This window comes from Chroicocephalus ridibundus, chromosome 1 (assembly GCF_963924245.1).
Source record: "Chroicocephalus ridibundus chromosome 1, bChrRid1.1, whole genome shotgun sequence".
In the NCBI taxonomy this organism is placed as follows: Eukaryota; Metazoa; Chordata; class Aves; order Charadriiformes; family Laridae; genus Chroicocephalus; species Chroicocephalus ridibundus.
The window spans coordinates 87,538,274-87,554,682 of record NC_086284.1 but is presented as its reverse complement, the minus strand read 5'-3'; the positions used below and the strand labels follow the sequence as shown (position 1 = coordinate 87,554,682).

Here is a 16,409-nt window from a genome sequence, read left to right as displayed (position 1 = left end):
AAAAACTTCTTAAGTGTTATGGGGTAATAGTTTCTCTTCTAAGTATTTTTCATTAGGTAGCAATTAATTTGTTGCAATTACATCTGGAAACATTTGAATACAGCAACTTTTTCATTTAATATTAGTAACCCATGAATGCACACTTTCTTGAAGTATGTCTAGAAGTGCAGAAAACCAAACACAGACTTATATATACTTTCAGTTTTGAGGCATCAATTATAAAACCAAACCAACTGGATAACTTGATGTTAGCAGTAAAAGAGCAGTTTACATGAAAATATTAGGCTGGTGTGGTTACTAAAAAGCTTTCATATACAACAAGGTAGTAAAAACTTGCAATATTCAGGGAAAACAAAATTTGCTGAGTAACAGCTGAAACTCCACATTGAAAAATGTATAGATGGTCACATAATTACTCATTTCTTTGTATCAGTGGAGATATAGGTAACACGATGTTTTCACTTGTTATATGGCTATATGCATAGTCTGGTACCGCAAATCACAAGCCTCATACTGGCCGGCAATTTAAGTAAATGGTACCCAGACCCAGCCATCAGTTGTGTGGGGAAAAAAGACAACAACCTCCATTTAAGTGATAATCAAGGCTTCCCATTACCTGTCTGGTGGTAAGTCTGCAGTTCTTCCAGCTTCCTTACAAAGGAAGCCATGAGAATAAAATTATTAAGGTTCTGAAATAACCTAACTTTCCAAGCTTTTTTAACTCATTATTAGCAGAGCTTATGAGTGGAAACTTGGCCTATGTTACTTTATGATCTGAACACAGCATATGATGTCTGCATCAATATCTCACGAGATCAACATCTCATCAGGTCACAAGCATTTGAAACAAATCTATTTCCCACAAAGTGGTAAAGATTTTAGTTAGAATCAAATTAAGTTAAGTTAGGAGTTCTTTAAATGCAGCATTTGAATGTTTTGTTAAGAGTGAAGAGCTAGAAGAAACATTCTCTTCAGTTTATAGATGCTACAACAGATAAATACATAAAGGACAGTATGTCTGAACAGAACTGGTTAAATGCTGACTTCTGAAGCATTCCTTTAAGGAGTTTCACCATTTTTTCCAAACAAATCATTCAAGAAATAATTTTCTCATGAATCATCTTCTTTATGCAACTGGATGGATAATTCTCAAATACTTACAGGTCTCTTGTCACATCTAGAAAAGAATATTTTCTGTTTTGCCTGTAATGTTTGTCCTTGCAACTTTTGTTAGACTGGTTCAACGCAGTTACACTCCGTGGGAAAGAGATGCACTATAATGTGATATGTTGTGTAGCTATACTGTGCTGCTTATTTCTACAGGATATTCTGAAAACTTTTAAGTGTAAAAAGGGGTTCCGTAAGGTAAAAGTTGAAGTCATGGAGGAAGACCCTTTTATGGCTATTAAAAGTCATAGTACAAAATATAATTTTGGCCCAGGAAGCTACTATTATGGCTAATTGCTATTATGGTTGGAGCAGACATTAGAGGAAAATCATTCCGTCTTTGCCTGTGTTTTACATACTCCTTAGTGGCTTTTTAGCAAATGGTTGTTATTAGACACGATATATGGAGAAATGGTATCTGAAGAAAAGTCACCATACTGTAATAAAAGGAGGTAAATCTTTCCTTGTGCCCTTCTTCTTTGTTCTCTTGCATGTTTGCAGCCTTGTTTGTGCCCCAGAGATGTAATTTACCATAAGAATAAATACTTAAGTTCTCATTCTGGATTTAAAACAGTAAACAGGTAGCTGTAGTCCAGAGGGTCTTAACAGTTCTCTTACAATTTGTTTTGTTCCTTAACTCAGTACCTAAACTCTGTGTATTTTAGACATTAGGTAATACAATCACATGATTGAAGAATCAGGCTTCTAGTGGTTTTAACATTATATCCCTCCATTCAAGACACACAGCCTGATGGCAAAGCTGTGGCTGGAACTTTTGTTCTACAGTAGTCACATTTTATGAACATAGTAATATCCAATCCACGTTATCTTCACCAGATGTCCTTTACTTAATAGTTCACAGCTTTACCACAGTGTAATTTTATTGTATTCTTAAGAAGAAAATTACTTTAATTTAAAGATGTCATAACAAAGCTGGTAGGAAATCATGTGGAGAAAGTACTGTAGTGTTTGGAACGCTATAGGTTTCTGTGGTTGGTGTAGACTGTCTTCCTGTAAAGACCTCTTGTTAACTGTGTTAGTATATGATTGAATATCAGTGATTCCAAATTGACGGTCTTTTATTTCATTTTTACTATTCTTCTTGTTTATCAGTATTATAACTAGTGTTACAGTCAGATTGTCTACAGGCGAACTTTAGAGACCTTCAAATTCATCTGTTAAGAGCCAAATATAGACTTAGATAGGATCTTATTTTGACAACATGTATAGCTTTAGAAGTTTCAATTGATGAAAAATTATGCTCATGAAGACTGTCTGTCACTCGCAGGTTTTCATTACCTGTTACACACATAATTTTTACGATTTAGTGTCTGCAAAAATTGTTTGATATAATTTTACATTCTGAGGAAGCATTTGGATTATGTGGTGAATATTCTTTCAGCAGTTTGAAGCCTTGTATTGGGGGGGAAGATAATTTATAGAAAAGATGTTAAAACATAAATTTCTGTCTGGTTTTCAGTGCTGATATGTGAAATCAAATATTTTGGCTATACAGGTTGTATTCGACAATTTTGGGATTGCTTAGTGGTTTGTTAATTCTCTTTAATAAGAATGAATACTATAACACTTGACTATTCTTTTTGTCCTGACCAGGGACCTTGCAGTACATGGCTCCAGAAATCATTGATAAAGGACCACGAGGATATGGTGCACCAGCTGATATCTGGTCACTAGGTTGTACGATTATTGAAATGGCAACAGGCAAACCTCCGTTTCATGAACTAGGGGAGCCTCAAGCAGCAATGTTTAAAGTTAGTACAGCTTTTTTGCTATAGAGTTTATGAATTTTCAAATACTAACTTAATTTTTAATATTAATTTAATTGGTAGTAACCTTTTGTTATATGGGTTATTTTGCACAAAGCCACAGACTGACCTGTGTTCTTAATTCTCACTGAATGATCCTTCTCTGCTCTAAGCTGTATTGCTCTAGGGGGTAATAATTTATTTTTGTGCTGGAAATAGGTCATGACTCAGAGCAGCAACCTGAAAAATGAGTGAAGACTTATGAAAACTAATATTCCCTACCCTCTTCCTTCTGTCATCTCTTGCTCTTGGTTTATGATTTCCTTCTCAGCAACCAGTCTCTCCAGTCAAGCAAGTTATTTCCGCTCCTTTAAGTCTTTTTTTTTATGAGCCTCCCTCCCAGAGGGATCTGTTTTTATGAGCCTCCCTCCCAGGGGGATCTGTTTGCCTTGTCTTTCAAAAGCCCAGTCCCTGCAACCCAGTGGGAAGCTATGGTGGAAGGGGTCGGGGGCTAATTTTCCAGGATTTCTGGTATGTACTGAAAGTGTAAAACACTTTGGATCAAAGCTACCTCCTCAGTAAACTGTTGCCTCTAGTACTTTGTTTCTCTTAGTGTATCTGTTTTCAAATGCACAAATTAACACCTAAAAAGAGAATGCTTGGGATAGTTTTGATAGTAAGTGTATTTCGAAAAAGTTACTTGTTCTAACTCTAAAACTAACAGTAGTGTAAAAGCTATGATGTGATAATGTTTCAAATATGCAGGCGGAAAATTTTTGGTTCTTCCACTGGCTTGCAGTAGACGGTTAGTAAAGTGCTTAAGTTTTCACCTGTGCTTCAGAGTCTTCATTTTTATAATGGGGAAAATATCACATCCGTAACTCATCAAACTGCTTTAAATTATCAATATTGTTAATTCTTTTGTGCATGTTGTTGAAGAACTCTGTGTAAGCATTAGTATAATTATTACTGGAACTACGGTAGCAAAATCAGATCTTTATCAAGAGGTACAGTAAGCTGGGCTGCAATTTGGCATGGTACCTAACACCATGCTCCGTACTAGGCCTGTGAGTTGTCCCATGCACCACAGCTAAAAGGCAAAGAAAGGGATGGTTATGTATTTTGATGTAGTTATTTCAACAGTATAATATGTCTCACCTTGGTGCTGTCAACGTGTGACACTACATCAAAAGAACCTGCCTGGGTGAACATGGTTTGGTTCACTAAAGTTTTCCCGAGGGAGCCATGGAAAGAGACATCGTTGTAAATGTCAGATACAGTTCTGTCGGCAGATACCTTTTCATCTTACGGATCTGGCATGTAGTTGAACTGTTCAGTGAGTTACATGTCTTATTTTTCAGCACAGTTTATTGAACTGTCAGGAAGCGCTAGTTCAGTTCTGGGTGCTTGATGAGCTCTGCACAGGCTCACGAGGTGAGCTCTGGCAGGATTGTGCCCTATGTCCTGTCCATGAGCACTTCCAGGCCACAGAGCCATGTTCTGGAGTCTCAGAATTGGCATTTTGTAAAATGCATTTCTTGCCCTTCTTTCTTCAAGGATGTAGCAGAGTTTTTAGCATTGTTATTGCAGACTGTGTTAATGTTCTACAGTCAAGCCTTTGTTTTTGTTTTCTGTTTCTTGGCTCTGGTGGGACTTGCTTGAAACTGCTTCTTGCTGGGTGCCATAAATTGCAAACTTTATTTCTTTTTGCTGTGTAATGAAAGGAAGCAAGCTGGAAGCTAGGTTTGAAGCCAGGAATGAAGCAGAAAGAACAGAAGTTGGAAAACTTGGGATATTGGACTTCTGAGGTCTCCACCTCCACACGTGCATGCTCTGCCATGCATAGGGCAGGCGAGGAGAGGGAAGGTCTGAGTCAGGCTAGGCAGTCAGTATAGAGATTGCAAATGACCAAAGAGCTGGACAAAGTAGAGAAAAGGGGACTAGAGTAAACAGAACTGGAAAGAATTCCTTGCTGAGTGTACATAATCTGGTGTTTCATCTATGAGCACAGTGTGTGTGAGCACAGTATCTGGTGTGAGGAGTGCAAACAAATGACATTAAATGGAGATAAACTAATGTTGCCATAGAGTTTCAGGCTGCTTGTAACAATACTTACTCTCCTTGAGCCACTGAGGTAAAGATCCAGAGACATGCATTCAAATTTCCTTGTCCTGGTTGGACTGTCATGGGTTCTGTTTAGTGTGTAAGGTTATAATATCAGCTTGTGACACTGCCCCAGCTGAAGCTCGCTGTGTGAGCCTGTCTCCAGAGCGCACAAGGACGAGTGAGTTGACCGCAGAGACAGACATGTCAAGAGGAGTTGTCAGAGCACAGCAAGCAGGTGGCTGTCTTCTCTCTGTGCTCCAAAGCAAAAATCTTGCTGGGCTGAGGTTTTGAAGCAGTGAAACTGTATACCCCATTTATAAAGCACTGTCCAAAATATGCTTGGGATTTTACAAATCAGATAAGGATGCTCCATCAGACAAGGTAAATGTATAGATGTCATATCCTGCCAAAAGGACATAACACTAGTTTATTTATTCAATTTATTTATTAAATATGTAAATTTAATTGCAAAGGTTAGCAAATTGCATATATTAAAAATGTTTCATGGAGGAAATACTGAATTTTGAATGTGCTTAGAGTCATGGTTTGGAAGGGCTTAATGCATTACTAGCATTTTATATTCTGCACTGTCATTTGAACAGAAGCACGACTGCTCAGCATTTTTTGCTTCAGCTTGCATTAAAGCTGAAGCACTATTGTGAGTGCCTAATGGTGCTGCAGTGTGTTAATGCAGCTGTATAATGAGATTATTTAAACAACTCTTCGTTTTAGCAAGCAGCTGGCACTTGTTTAACTGCTGGGGTACTATCTCCCTTGTGGCCACTATCTTTCTGCTTGTTCTCCAGAGCCTGTTTTATGTAACGATGCTGACACTACAAGCCATAATCTTGCCAGATACATGCCATACAGTGCACATGTGTTACACAGCTCTCATTTCAAAACATTTATGCCAGGTTGGCATTAGAGAATAAGAGACAGGTGAAGGAGCTGGAAAAATCACTAGGGAGCAACCTGTAGAAGCACGTTTTTCATGACTTAAAGAAAGAGGGGGGGGGGTCTTGTTAAACCTTTGGACATCATGTGATTTTTTTCAGTTAAATAACACTGAAAGGCTAGGGAAGACATCTGGCCTGAGTGCTGCCGGGGGTGGTGAGAAGGTCTGGCAAGGTCACTGTGAGCATTTGTACAAGGAAATTTGGCAGCGGCTGGAGCAGAACAGGTGCAAGCCCCAGGCAGTCGGTGCTAGAGGAGGAAGTTATTCCTATTCCTGGGCACGAATGTGCTGGAGGAATCAGCAACGGAGAGACCCGGTACTGGGCAGGGGTGATGGGAAGCGTATGCAATAGCTGGAGGAACTGCAGTTCTCAATGCTGGTAGAAGAAGCAGCATTTGAAGCGCTTGGTGTGCATAATGTCCAGATCCCAGATTGCCTGAAACTAGATGGTTGGATACATCCATAACTTGACATTTGTCTAAAACCACATGGACGTTCACACCACGTTTACAATGTAGTAAAACAGGATCAGAGACTTGTCACGTCACTGCTCTGTGTGCGTACCTGGATTGATCCTTTTCCATGAAAGTCAGCGAGAGTGTGAGAGATTGTACTAAGAAAGCTTTAGTCTATGGTCTCCTTGCAGTTTGTTCAGTAAAATTAGTTTATTTAGTAAAAATAATTTGTGTTTTACTTGCAGGTTGGGATGTTTAAGATTCATCCTGAAATTCCAGAATCATTGTCTGCTGAAACAAGGGCCTTTATTTTGCTCTGTTTTGAACCCGATCCCAGTAAACGTGTTACAGCGTCTGATTTGCTCAGAGATGCCTTCCTGAAACAAGTAAACAAGGGCAAGAAAAGCAGAATTGCATTCAAGCCTTCAGGTAAGGAATTATCAGCCAAATCCAAGTCAACATCATCATTAAGTGTTATATAAAAGATTGGAATCATTAGGCGGTCTCTTTTACTGAGGAGTTCCTTGTGCCAGGAAAGCAGCAGGAACTCAACTGTTGAAAGTGCCTGTGATTTGTAATTAGACATATTTAAATTTAACAATTCCCACAAAATATGGTCACTTGCTTATTTTGTGTTTTGCTTGCTGAAACCTCCCAGCCCCATTTTTGCTCTCCCCAAAAATAAATGCCTCTTTTATAGTAAATTAAAATTAGAAAAATGACATTCAGTGAAGACTTTCCAAAGTAATGCTGCATTTCAGATTCACGATTATATACACTTGAGAGATCTGAATTTTACAGAGTAGGTGCTTGGCACCTGAAAAAGTGGGTCTATTAGATGCTTGGGTCTACAAGGATCAGCATTTTCAAACTTGCTATGTAACCTATAAATTTGGCACATAAATGCTGAACTAGCTGTTTTGTTTTATCTGCCCAGCGTGTTCCCCCCCCCCCCCCCCCCCCCAGTATATCAGCCACTTTCTTAGTGGTAAGATAACAAATCTTGATATAGACCTGCCAAATAAATAATGAGTGTTTCAAGGAACTGTCTATTTAAAAACAAGCAGCCATTGGTCTTGCTGCTTCTTTCCCCTGTCTGCACACACACGTGCACACACTGCCAATGCAAATTGAATTGCTTCCCTTTTGGAGCTTTTTCCCCCTCAGCAGGGAACGTTTGAAAGAACAGAATTCTAAATGGAAAAACTAGCTAAGAATTTACAATATCTGAAGTGGTTTCAGCAAGGAAATGGGCATCATCTCTTGATCTGAGGGGCACTGAGAACTGCAATCTCTGCAGTTACGCTGGGGTAGTGGAACAGCTCACACTGCTCAGCCAGGGTGTAGTCCAGTCTGTAGCCTTCTGCCCCACTGCAACAGTGCTCTCCTGTGACCTTTTCAGCCCTTGCCTGAGGATGTTTTCCTGGAAAAATTGCGTGGCATTAGAAAGGGTGGAGTTTGCCTTGTTAGCTGCCCTGGGAGCAACAGGGTCTTTGTCAAATATCAGGGGAAGAGCAGCTGCCTTCTGCATCCCCTCCCTCCTCCTGCCTTCCTCCTTTCTTCTCCTCTCCTGCTGATTGATGAGGTTATGGAGCTCCTTCAGATGGCCTGAGGATCTGGTGATGCAGGGTTAAGCATTGGGCTGCAGTGAGAAGCAAGCTCAGTGGTGGCCGTGGACATAAGGAGAGCAGGCAAATGCTATGAAAACTGTCTATTAGGTGAGGGGAGGGAAAGGCAACATGGATGCAGCCGAGTGTGCGCTTCGCTGTGCCAGAGTTGGGGAAAGCTCTGCTGGCTGCTACAGCCTTTTCCAAGGGGAGTTTTGGGACGTAAAGCAGGTCCTGGCCCAGAAGTTGCTACAATCTCAGCTGCAGCAATTCATTCTGGCGCTGCCATTTCCCTCACTGCCAATTTCCTCAGCTTTGCCTCCATCCTTCCATCCTGTCTCTATCCCTTTTTTCTTTCCAATAATAAAGGCGGCCCAGAGCAAATCTCAGCCCTTACTCTTGGGACAGCAACTTTCAATTTTCTGTACTGCTGAGACGCCTTGAACCAGTTCTCACAAGGTGACATATATTGTTTCATTTCTCTGACTGTTTAACCTCGGCCATTTGAACATCAGTCATGTACCATGGAGTATGTCAGAGCCTTCTGAACAACTTTTAACTTCTAGCTCTCTTCCTGCCCCACCTCCGCATAATTTGTAGTGACAAGCATCAATAACTTTGGTGATATTTTAGTTCCATGGATGCATGCACTCTGAGTTGACAGAACTTTTTCCTTACCTTTCCTATCACACAGCTGCAAGCTGGCAATCAGGATTACAGCAAGCTCTCAATATCTGTGGTGTGTTTATTTTTAATTTCTTCTTACTTTCAAGATGAATTGGGAAGGGACAAGAGATTTCCTTCAGGCTAGTTCTAAGGGAGAGAGTCCTTACTGAGGGCCAGGGGACACACAAGCAAGGCAGATGCCTGCGGTATCGGAGGGGGAACAAATATATGTCCATTAATATAGTCGGGCAGAAGTGAGGAGGGCGGGTAGCACTGTGCTCTCTGCTTAGAGATACGGCTGGTGGAGCAGCTGGTGGTAACCTACTGGTTTGATTCAGGCTCTTTAAACTGTATATCCAGTTATACCAGTTGTACCACTTTGTGAGACTGGCACCAAGGGGGAGTTTGTGTATATCTCTGCATGTGTGTGTGCAAGAAAGAGTAACAAAATGGCATTTTATATGAGTATGTAGGTGCTTTGCTGTCTTTGGGTTCAGCAATTAGCTCCTTCACACCTTTTATTGCTTATGCATATGATGATTTTGAGTTGTATTGCTGCTTTCTATCAACAAGGTTACCTCTCCCTCAGCCATTTTGCAAAATGAAGTCTTGATATCACTGAAGATGATCACGGCTGATGTAAGCACATTGCCCTTTCCTGCCTAGTTCTGTTACATGTTTTACAATGTCTGTTCCTAGATTACAATCGCAATACATCCCTCCCTCTGCCGATCCATGGAGAACAGGCTGGCAGTAGCAGCAGTGAGCATGGCTCTGTTTCACCAGACTCTGATGTACAGCATGACATGTTTTTCGAAAGGCCGAAGAGATCCATTTCAGAGATTCAGACAAAGCATCCCATTTCCCATTTACTAAGGTAAAGCATTTGCTTGTCACCTGACACCGAGGAGAGATTATGTGGATTTAATTCACATTATATTTTATCTGAGGGCAATTTTTTCACATAATGACTAGATAAGCAGGTGTGTTAAAAAGCAAGTGAGTTGCATAGGTAAGTTACCACTTAATTTAAATATTGTCTATATTTAATTAATGAATTTAATTAATTTCTCCTTAAGGTTTCCACATATTTATATACTTTTCCCCCTTCAGTGACTAAATGCCAGTCATCTTATTGACTGAGTGGATATGGATTCAGGAGTGAGCAGAAGAGTTGACCCTTCCATGCACTCATGAAAAAATGTGGGAAAGGGTCAGCAGAAAAACATTTCTGCTGCTGAGAGAGCACAAAGCAATACTTTGACATGAGTGTGTTACAGTATGGGGGCAGAAAAAAAATGAATAGTTATGTCAGTCCAGGTTTTTCATCTTTCCTTCCCAAAACTGAACCAGTGCTGGGTGACGTTAATGCCAGCTTCTTAGGAGGATGAAATCAGCCTTGTACTTTCGGCTTCAGTGGGGTTTACACCAGCTGAGGATCTGAGACATCTTCTGTCTCAGATTTAGTGTTTAACAGTCTGATCAATCTGCTGCTGTAGTTTAACTCGCTTTTTAACCTCCAAAGTATCCCTACTTGCTTCTGACAGTACTGCCGTGTTGCTAACGCTGAGGTCTCTCTTGTGCTTGTGGCCTGGTTGCTGATGCAGCGTGCCTGATGAGGGCTCGGCCTCGGAGGACAGGAGCGCCTCTCCTTCAGTGGAGGATAAGGATTCCGGTCTGTTTCTGCTGCGGAAGGACAGTGAACGCCGAGCAATCCTATATAAAATCCTTAAGGAAGAACAGAATGAAGTTGCTTCCAATTTGCAGGACTGTATTGCACAGGTAATTTCACTTCAGCTCTCCTTGTCCATGTCAAAAGAAAAATGACAAGCCAGGCAGTATTATTCCTTTTCTGAAAACTAATAAACGAAGGTGCTTGGATTATTCCCTCTGAATATCTTTAATCTCTGAGACGTGTAACTATGTGAGCAGTTTGCTGTTGACTGAATGGATGGCAAACACCACCTTTTGCCTGCTTCTCATGTTTTTTTCTGAGGGGGAGGTTTGGGGCATTTGATGTGGGGTTGGGGGGCTAAGGATGGTGGTTTGGGTGGTTTCAATGTTGTGTTTTGTTTTGGCTTTTTAGGACATGGAATTGGAATGCCAGGTAGTTATAGGTATTATTTGATTTAAAGGTAGAGAACTGATTAACAATTATTAATTCAAAGCATATGTAAATTGGGTGCCAAGAACACAGTACGTGAATCTTAAAAAAAGCTAAGGTAGATTTCTGTAGAGGGAAGGGCCAAGTGGGAAGAAGGTTTAGTGACTGTAAAGAGGAGCAAGAAAAATCAGGTGTTCACTTAACCCGTAGCCAAGTGATGCCACGCACCAGTAACAGAGTCGATTGCTTAGCCTTTTCTACTTGATGTCTGCTTCTAATATGCCACTGATATCATCCATTCTTCTGAAAGCTGGGGTTTTTCACCAGGACGGCATTTGCATAAAGGGGGTACTGATGACTCCTGTTGTGGTGTCCCTGGCCAGCTGTTGGTCTTGGCACAGACACTTGTAGCACCGCTGGTGGGGACCCCGCACAGAGCAGGGTTTTGCTTCTTCCCTGACTCCTTCCCTGCAAACTGCCTCACGGGGCAGATGGACTCACCTCAGAACCTGGGGGCTCGCGTAGAGCTTTGCAGGCCCGAGAGAAAGGCCCACAGACTCAGGCCAGGGAAGCAATTGGGGTAGATTTCTGCTCTGAGCTTAAACTGCAAAATAGTTCATAGCCTTATGGAGGACTAAAATTCATATGTGAGATCTTGGTCAGAAATAACCAGGGTTCTGAATATTTTCCAGGATAAAGAAGGATTATTTAGTAACAGCAAGTCCTGCCTCAGTCTCCAACTGTTCTGCAGCACTGCTTTAATCATCTTTTCCATAATTTCTGTAATACTTCTCCCTTTAGCTTTTAATTATACAGGTTGTTCTTCTTACAAGCACCTGGATGGCTTTAACTGTCGGGGTTATGGACTGCAAATCATAGAATGAACACCTGAGTCCTCTCGCTGTGTAATCTCAGATCTTTTTGTGACTTATGATGAATGTGTATATAAGCATATTTTTTTGCATAAGGATATCAAATGTCAGCATAATTAGATATAAGTCCAGATTCAGCTTGTTGAAAGGATAGCATCTAAAAAATTTGTGTCTCTTACTGACTCAGTCTGCTCTTTTTGTGGAGGAGAGCTGCCCTCTGCAGTACATTGCACAAACGTGTAGATATTATCTGCAACCTCTTCCCTTTGTGACAGCCACAGTAGCAGTAGACTTAATTTATTCTTTGGAAAATAGAAATTACTATTTTAAAAAAATTTAGTGAGAAAAAGGTAGAAAATAAAGGCTTTACAGAAACAAAAGTTCTGTGTGATTTCTGTGCATCAGTGTGCAATATACATGAGCAAAGCTATAAATTGTAACCCTCAAAATACTAATGCTACTAATTAGATGTTTAATGACTCTGGGATTTACTTGATATACATTCATTATCTTTTCTCCAGAGCTCCGAAGAACTGCAACTTTCAGTGGCCCACATCAAGCAAATTATTGGGATTTTAAGGGACTTCATCCGCTCTCCTGAGCAGAGGGTGATGGCTTCTACCATATCCAAGTTGAAAATGGATTTGGACTTTGACAGCACATCCATCAACCAGATTCATCTGGTGCTGTTTGGATTTCAGGATGCGGTGAGTTTCTCACCCTGTGCAGCGGGGGAGGAATTCTTCCCGGACAGAACTCACCTCAGGGGTGAGCAGCTTCCCCATTCTTCCTCACTCTTTCTCCTAGTACTGTAGAGGGGCCTGAACGTCACAGTCTGGGTATGGTTTGAAAGCTCTGTAGCCTAAAACTGTCAAATCTGTTGTGTAGACTTTCCCAGGTGGGGTGGTTTTAGTGACTCATGCAGTTGTTACTTTATAAAACTTCACCTGACTGTTGAAAAACAAGGTTCTCTTTCCTAAGGTGTAAGCAGATGTTTTTTGCTGCTACTTTAACTTGCTTATTCACTTATAGGTGAACAAAGTATTAAGAAATCACTTGATAAGGCCCCACTGGATGTTTGCAATGGATAACATAATTCGCCGTGCAGTCCAAGCAGCAGTCACTATTCTTATTCCAGGTAAATCAAAGCAGCTGAAAATAATCTTTTTTTCTTTTTTTTTTTTTTCTTAAAAAAGGCTGTTGGCATATCAAAGAGTTACAGCAAATGGAACAGTTTAGATGTTTAATCTGTCAGCATGCCATTAACTACATCCCCTGTGCCACCACATCAAAGGCACAGGGTCACAATGTTGTACAGCAAGAAGTGTTGATCCTGGAGGATTAATGCTGTACTCGCAGTACAAAAGCACATAATGAGGAGATAACCAGGGGTTCTGCACCACCAGTGTGGTCCAACCATGAAAAAAAAAGGCAAATTAAATTCAGTTCAAGCCGGAGCTTTTCTAGTAAGAAAGAAAATGACTCTGTACGACATTTTAATGACATCCAAGGTGGGTAACGTTGCACAGGTCTGGTTATGTGTTCTGAAAAATGATGACTGAGCTGTGTAACAGATGCACAGAAGGAGTGTATTAATGTGAGGAGGAGTATGATTTTGGCCTACAGATGGATAGTAGGAAAAACCACCACCACCGAGGGGGAGGATAAATTATGAAGAACGGTCTAGGAATAAGTCTAAGTTGTAAATTTGCAAGTAGTTTTGTAACTCTTTGAAGTACTGAGCACCCCTTCTGAGCGCACTTAGCGATGGCGAGCCCTTCCAGTCCAAAGTTGCTATGGCTTTCAAGCCAAATCGGCCAAATTTTTTAGGACTTCGTTTGTAGGAGAAGAATGCCAGCTGCTCTTTGATGGGAAGGGTGGCCACCTGCAACAAATCCTGAGAGAACTGGCGTTAGAAATCCTGCCTGGAAAAGAGGAAGGCTTTGTAAACTCTGTGGTCCAGGGCATTAGGGGACAACAATTTTTTTATTTTTTTTTTTTAAAAACAACAAACAAGCCAACCTTTCAAGGGTTTATCGTTAATACATTTTATTAATTATCTTATAATTCATTTAATCACAAATGTATTTGTCATCTCTACAGCTGTAATCTACAGCAATCTACCTCTGCCTGTATGCTACAGCTGAGCTATTACAGTGCCACTCATTTTAGAACTAATACCAGAGAATCTGTGGTCCAGCTCATGTAAGGCGTTGCTACTCCCCTGCTCAGGGTTGTACGGAAGCGCGTGGTGCAAACAGTCACTTTTCTCACCTGACGCTTCCGCGCCCACAGTGATAAAGAACTGTAGTACCTCTGGAGCCAGACTTGTCCAAAAACATTCTTACTCTTACACTGTTTCATTTTACCAGAGCTTCGAGCTCACTTTGAGCCAACGTCAGAAACTGAAGGTGGGGACAAGGACGGCGATGAAGTGGAGGAGAGTTACCAGCCCACTGAACAAAATGGGGCTGAGGATCCCACCGTCACATCAGGAGTCAGCACCCTTAGTTCCGTGGTGTCACAGGAGGCTCAGCAGCAGCTGAGCCTGGAGTTGGGCAGACTTAAACAAGAGACGTTAAGGTAACCCTCCTATAAAGAGGCTGGATTTATTTTCAGGCAGCCTTTGAAAAGCTCTCGGGCGTTACTTTCTACAGTGACGTGCACATATGTGACATAAATGCCACTCACCTGGTAGGAGTGCCTGGTGATACAGGAGGCCTTCCAGGGACACCAGAATGTTGGTGGCACCGATATGACAACTCAACAGCCTTCAGTACAACTTTTGTTTCTGTGTAATTATTTTTTTAATTGCAGAATGTCATGTTGGATCTCTACTGTTAAGTAATTAGGCTTGTGCAACTGTGCTCGTTTCCTTCCTACCTTAGCTCCTTGGAAGCCACCTGACGCAGTGGCAGTGCAAGGGAAGGCCAGAGCAGCTCTGTCCTGGCCCAGCGGACAGGCTGCCCACTAATTAGCATAATCAGAACTCAGCGGAGCCCCTGTCCTGTTTCTCATGGGTTATGTTTGTAGGCTGCTGTATTAACAGCGGAAGGTCCCATTCTTCTTTATGGATGTGATGTAAACCTGTGACCAGAAAGTCCCTGGTAAAACATCAGTGTTACGCTGCTCCGCTGTAAATCACAGGATAAAGGCAGCAACACTCCCCATAGAGGCCGCGAAAGAATAGGAACACAATTTACAAGCTATTTACTAAATTCTGCAAAGATGAAAGCCTTACAGTGCCACCACTAAGCTGAGTCTCAGACAACCAAAATGAAATCTCTGAGTCTTAAAATATGTTATTTAAGAGAGTATATCTCTCAAGCGTCTCTGTCCTTTGGCAGTCATTAAAAATGATAATTATTTTCTGCAGCTAGACTTATTCTCAGTACAGTTGCGTTTGTTCTCTCTCATGCACTAACAGGCTTTTGGAAAACCTCGTTCAGAAAGAGAAAGAGTATCAGACGCTCTTACGACAATCTTTGGAGCAAAAAACTCAGGAATTACGCTTGCTTCGATTAAAACTTAAACCTGAAGGTATGAGGAGCTACTGCATGCTTTGACAGTTGCACATGAATATATTTGATCATGTTGTCGTTTAAAAGCTAAAAGATGGTCTATTTTAAGCTTCAGTAGTCTGAAAATCACTACTTTTGCCCTAGTTTTGAGGTGTATTAACCTGTACTTTTGTTTTCTGTTAAAGACTCCCAATGGGCTGCAGCAACTTTTAGAGAGAATGCAGACCCTGAGCTCACAAACTGGCTGAAACAACAAGGAGCAGACTTGGATGCCATTAAGAAGGTAAAAAAGAAAAAAATTAAAACCAAAATATCACCTTTAAGAAAAGGTCACTGTAGTCCTAATTAGTAGTTTGGTTTCAGAGAAGGAATGTTAATTTAGGAATAAATTTGCCTTTTAGTTTGCTGAAGAAGATTATACGCTAAGTGCTGTCCTTAATGATATCACTAAAGATGATTTGCGCCATCTTCAGCTGCGGTAAGAAAGTACTTCTTAGTTCATTGTTAAGTGCTTAATTAAAGTAGTTTGTTAAAAAAAAAAACAACACCCCAAACCCACTTTTTCAGAAGTTAGGTTATTCAAACAGGTCAGTGATAGTTCAGTGGTAACTGCTGTGAATGTCATCTCTGATTTTCTGTTCAAGTTTTTCACTTCTTAACCGATGCAGTGTAACAACTCCGCCCAGGTGCTGCAAGCCATCTAAGTTCTGGCATTTATCAAGGTTGGCAGCTATTTCTGCACCATTCAGGATGATGTAATCACATGGGAAATAGGCATAACGAACTTATTTTTCCTACCCATTGATTCAAGTCCTTTCATCACCATTCTGTTAACCCCTGGCTGACCTGGAAGAAATCACTTTCGCCATAGTGTTTGCTGTGTACTGTCAGAACTGGTGTATCCTTGTGATTTCTAGATTTTACTTCTTGCTTACTTAAAGTAATGGAGATGAGGAAGTTGTCCCTAATTGTTCTCCGTTCTTCTTCATACAGGGGTGGTCTTCTCTGCAGAATTTGGAATGCGATATTAAACCACCGACAAACATCTGGTAAGACCTCAGTGCAGAAGGTTAATGCTTCAGATGGAGAACATGTAATGGTAATAAACAAATGAAAGATACATTCCTAACACTTAAATTATTAGATGTACATATGTATGTATAGTGCCTTGCAAGTTTTGCACAATTACG

At 40.9% G+C, this 16,409-nt stretch overlaps 1 protein-coding gene across 4 annotated transcripts in view; it reads left to right on the top strand.

The window, feature by feature from the left end:
- MAP3K15 (mitogen-activated protein kinase kinase kinase 15) overlaps window positions 1-16,409 on the top strand; it is a 94,149-nt gene that overhangs the window by 74,242 nt on the left and 3,498 nt on the right. For 2 of the 4 annotated variants that reach the window (XM_063342691.1, XM_063342692.1), the window contains 11 exons: window positions 2,782-2,939; window positions 6,695-6,878; window positions 9,422-9,599; window positions 10,330-10,504; window positions 12,220-12,405; window positions 12,731-12,836; window positions 14,071-14,281; window positions 15,126-15,238; window positions 15,405-15,502; window positions 15,621-15,697; window positions 16,213-16,268. In XM_063342691.1, the coding sequence (XP_063198761.1) occupies window positions 2,782-2,939; window positions 6,695-6,878; window positions 9,422-9,599; window positions 10,330-10,504; window positions 12,220-12,405; window positions 12,731-12,836; window positions 14,071-14,281; window positions 15,126-15,238; window positions 15,405-15,502; window positions 15,621-15,697; window positions 16,213-16,268 (1,542 nt within the window). Of the gene's footprint in view, window positions 1-2,781; window positions 2,940-6,694; window positions 6,879-9,421; window positions 9,600-10,329; window positions 10,505-12,219; window positions 12,467-12,730; window positions 12,837-12,894; window positions 13,145-14,070; window positions 14,282-15,125; window positions 15,239-15,404; window positions 15,503-15,620; window positions 15,698-16,212; window positions 16,269-16,409 lie in introns of those variants that run through there. The other 2 variants (XM_063342693.1, XM_063342694.1) reach the window with 2 other exon arrangements.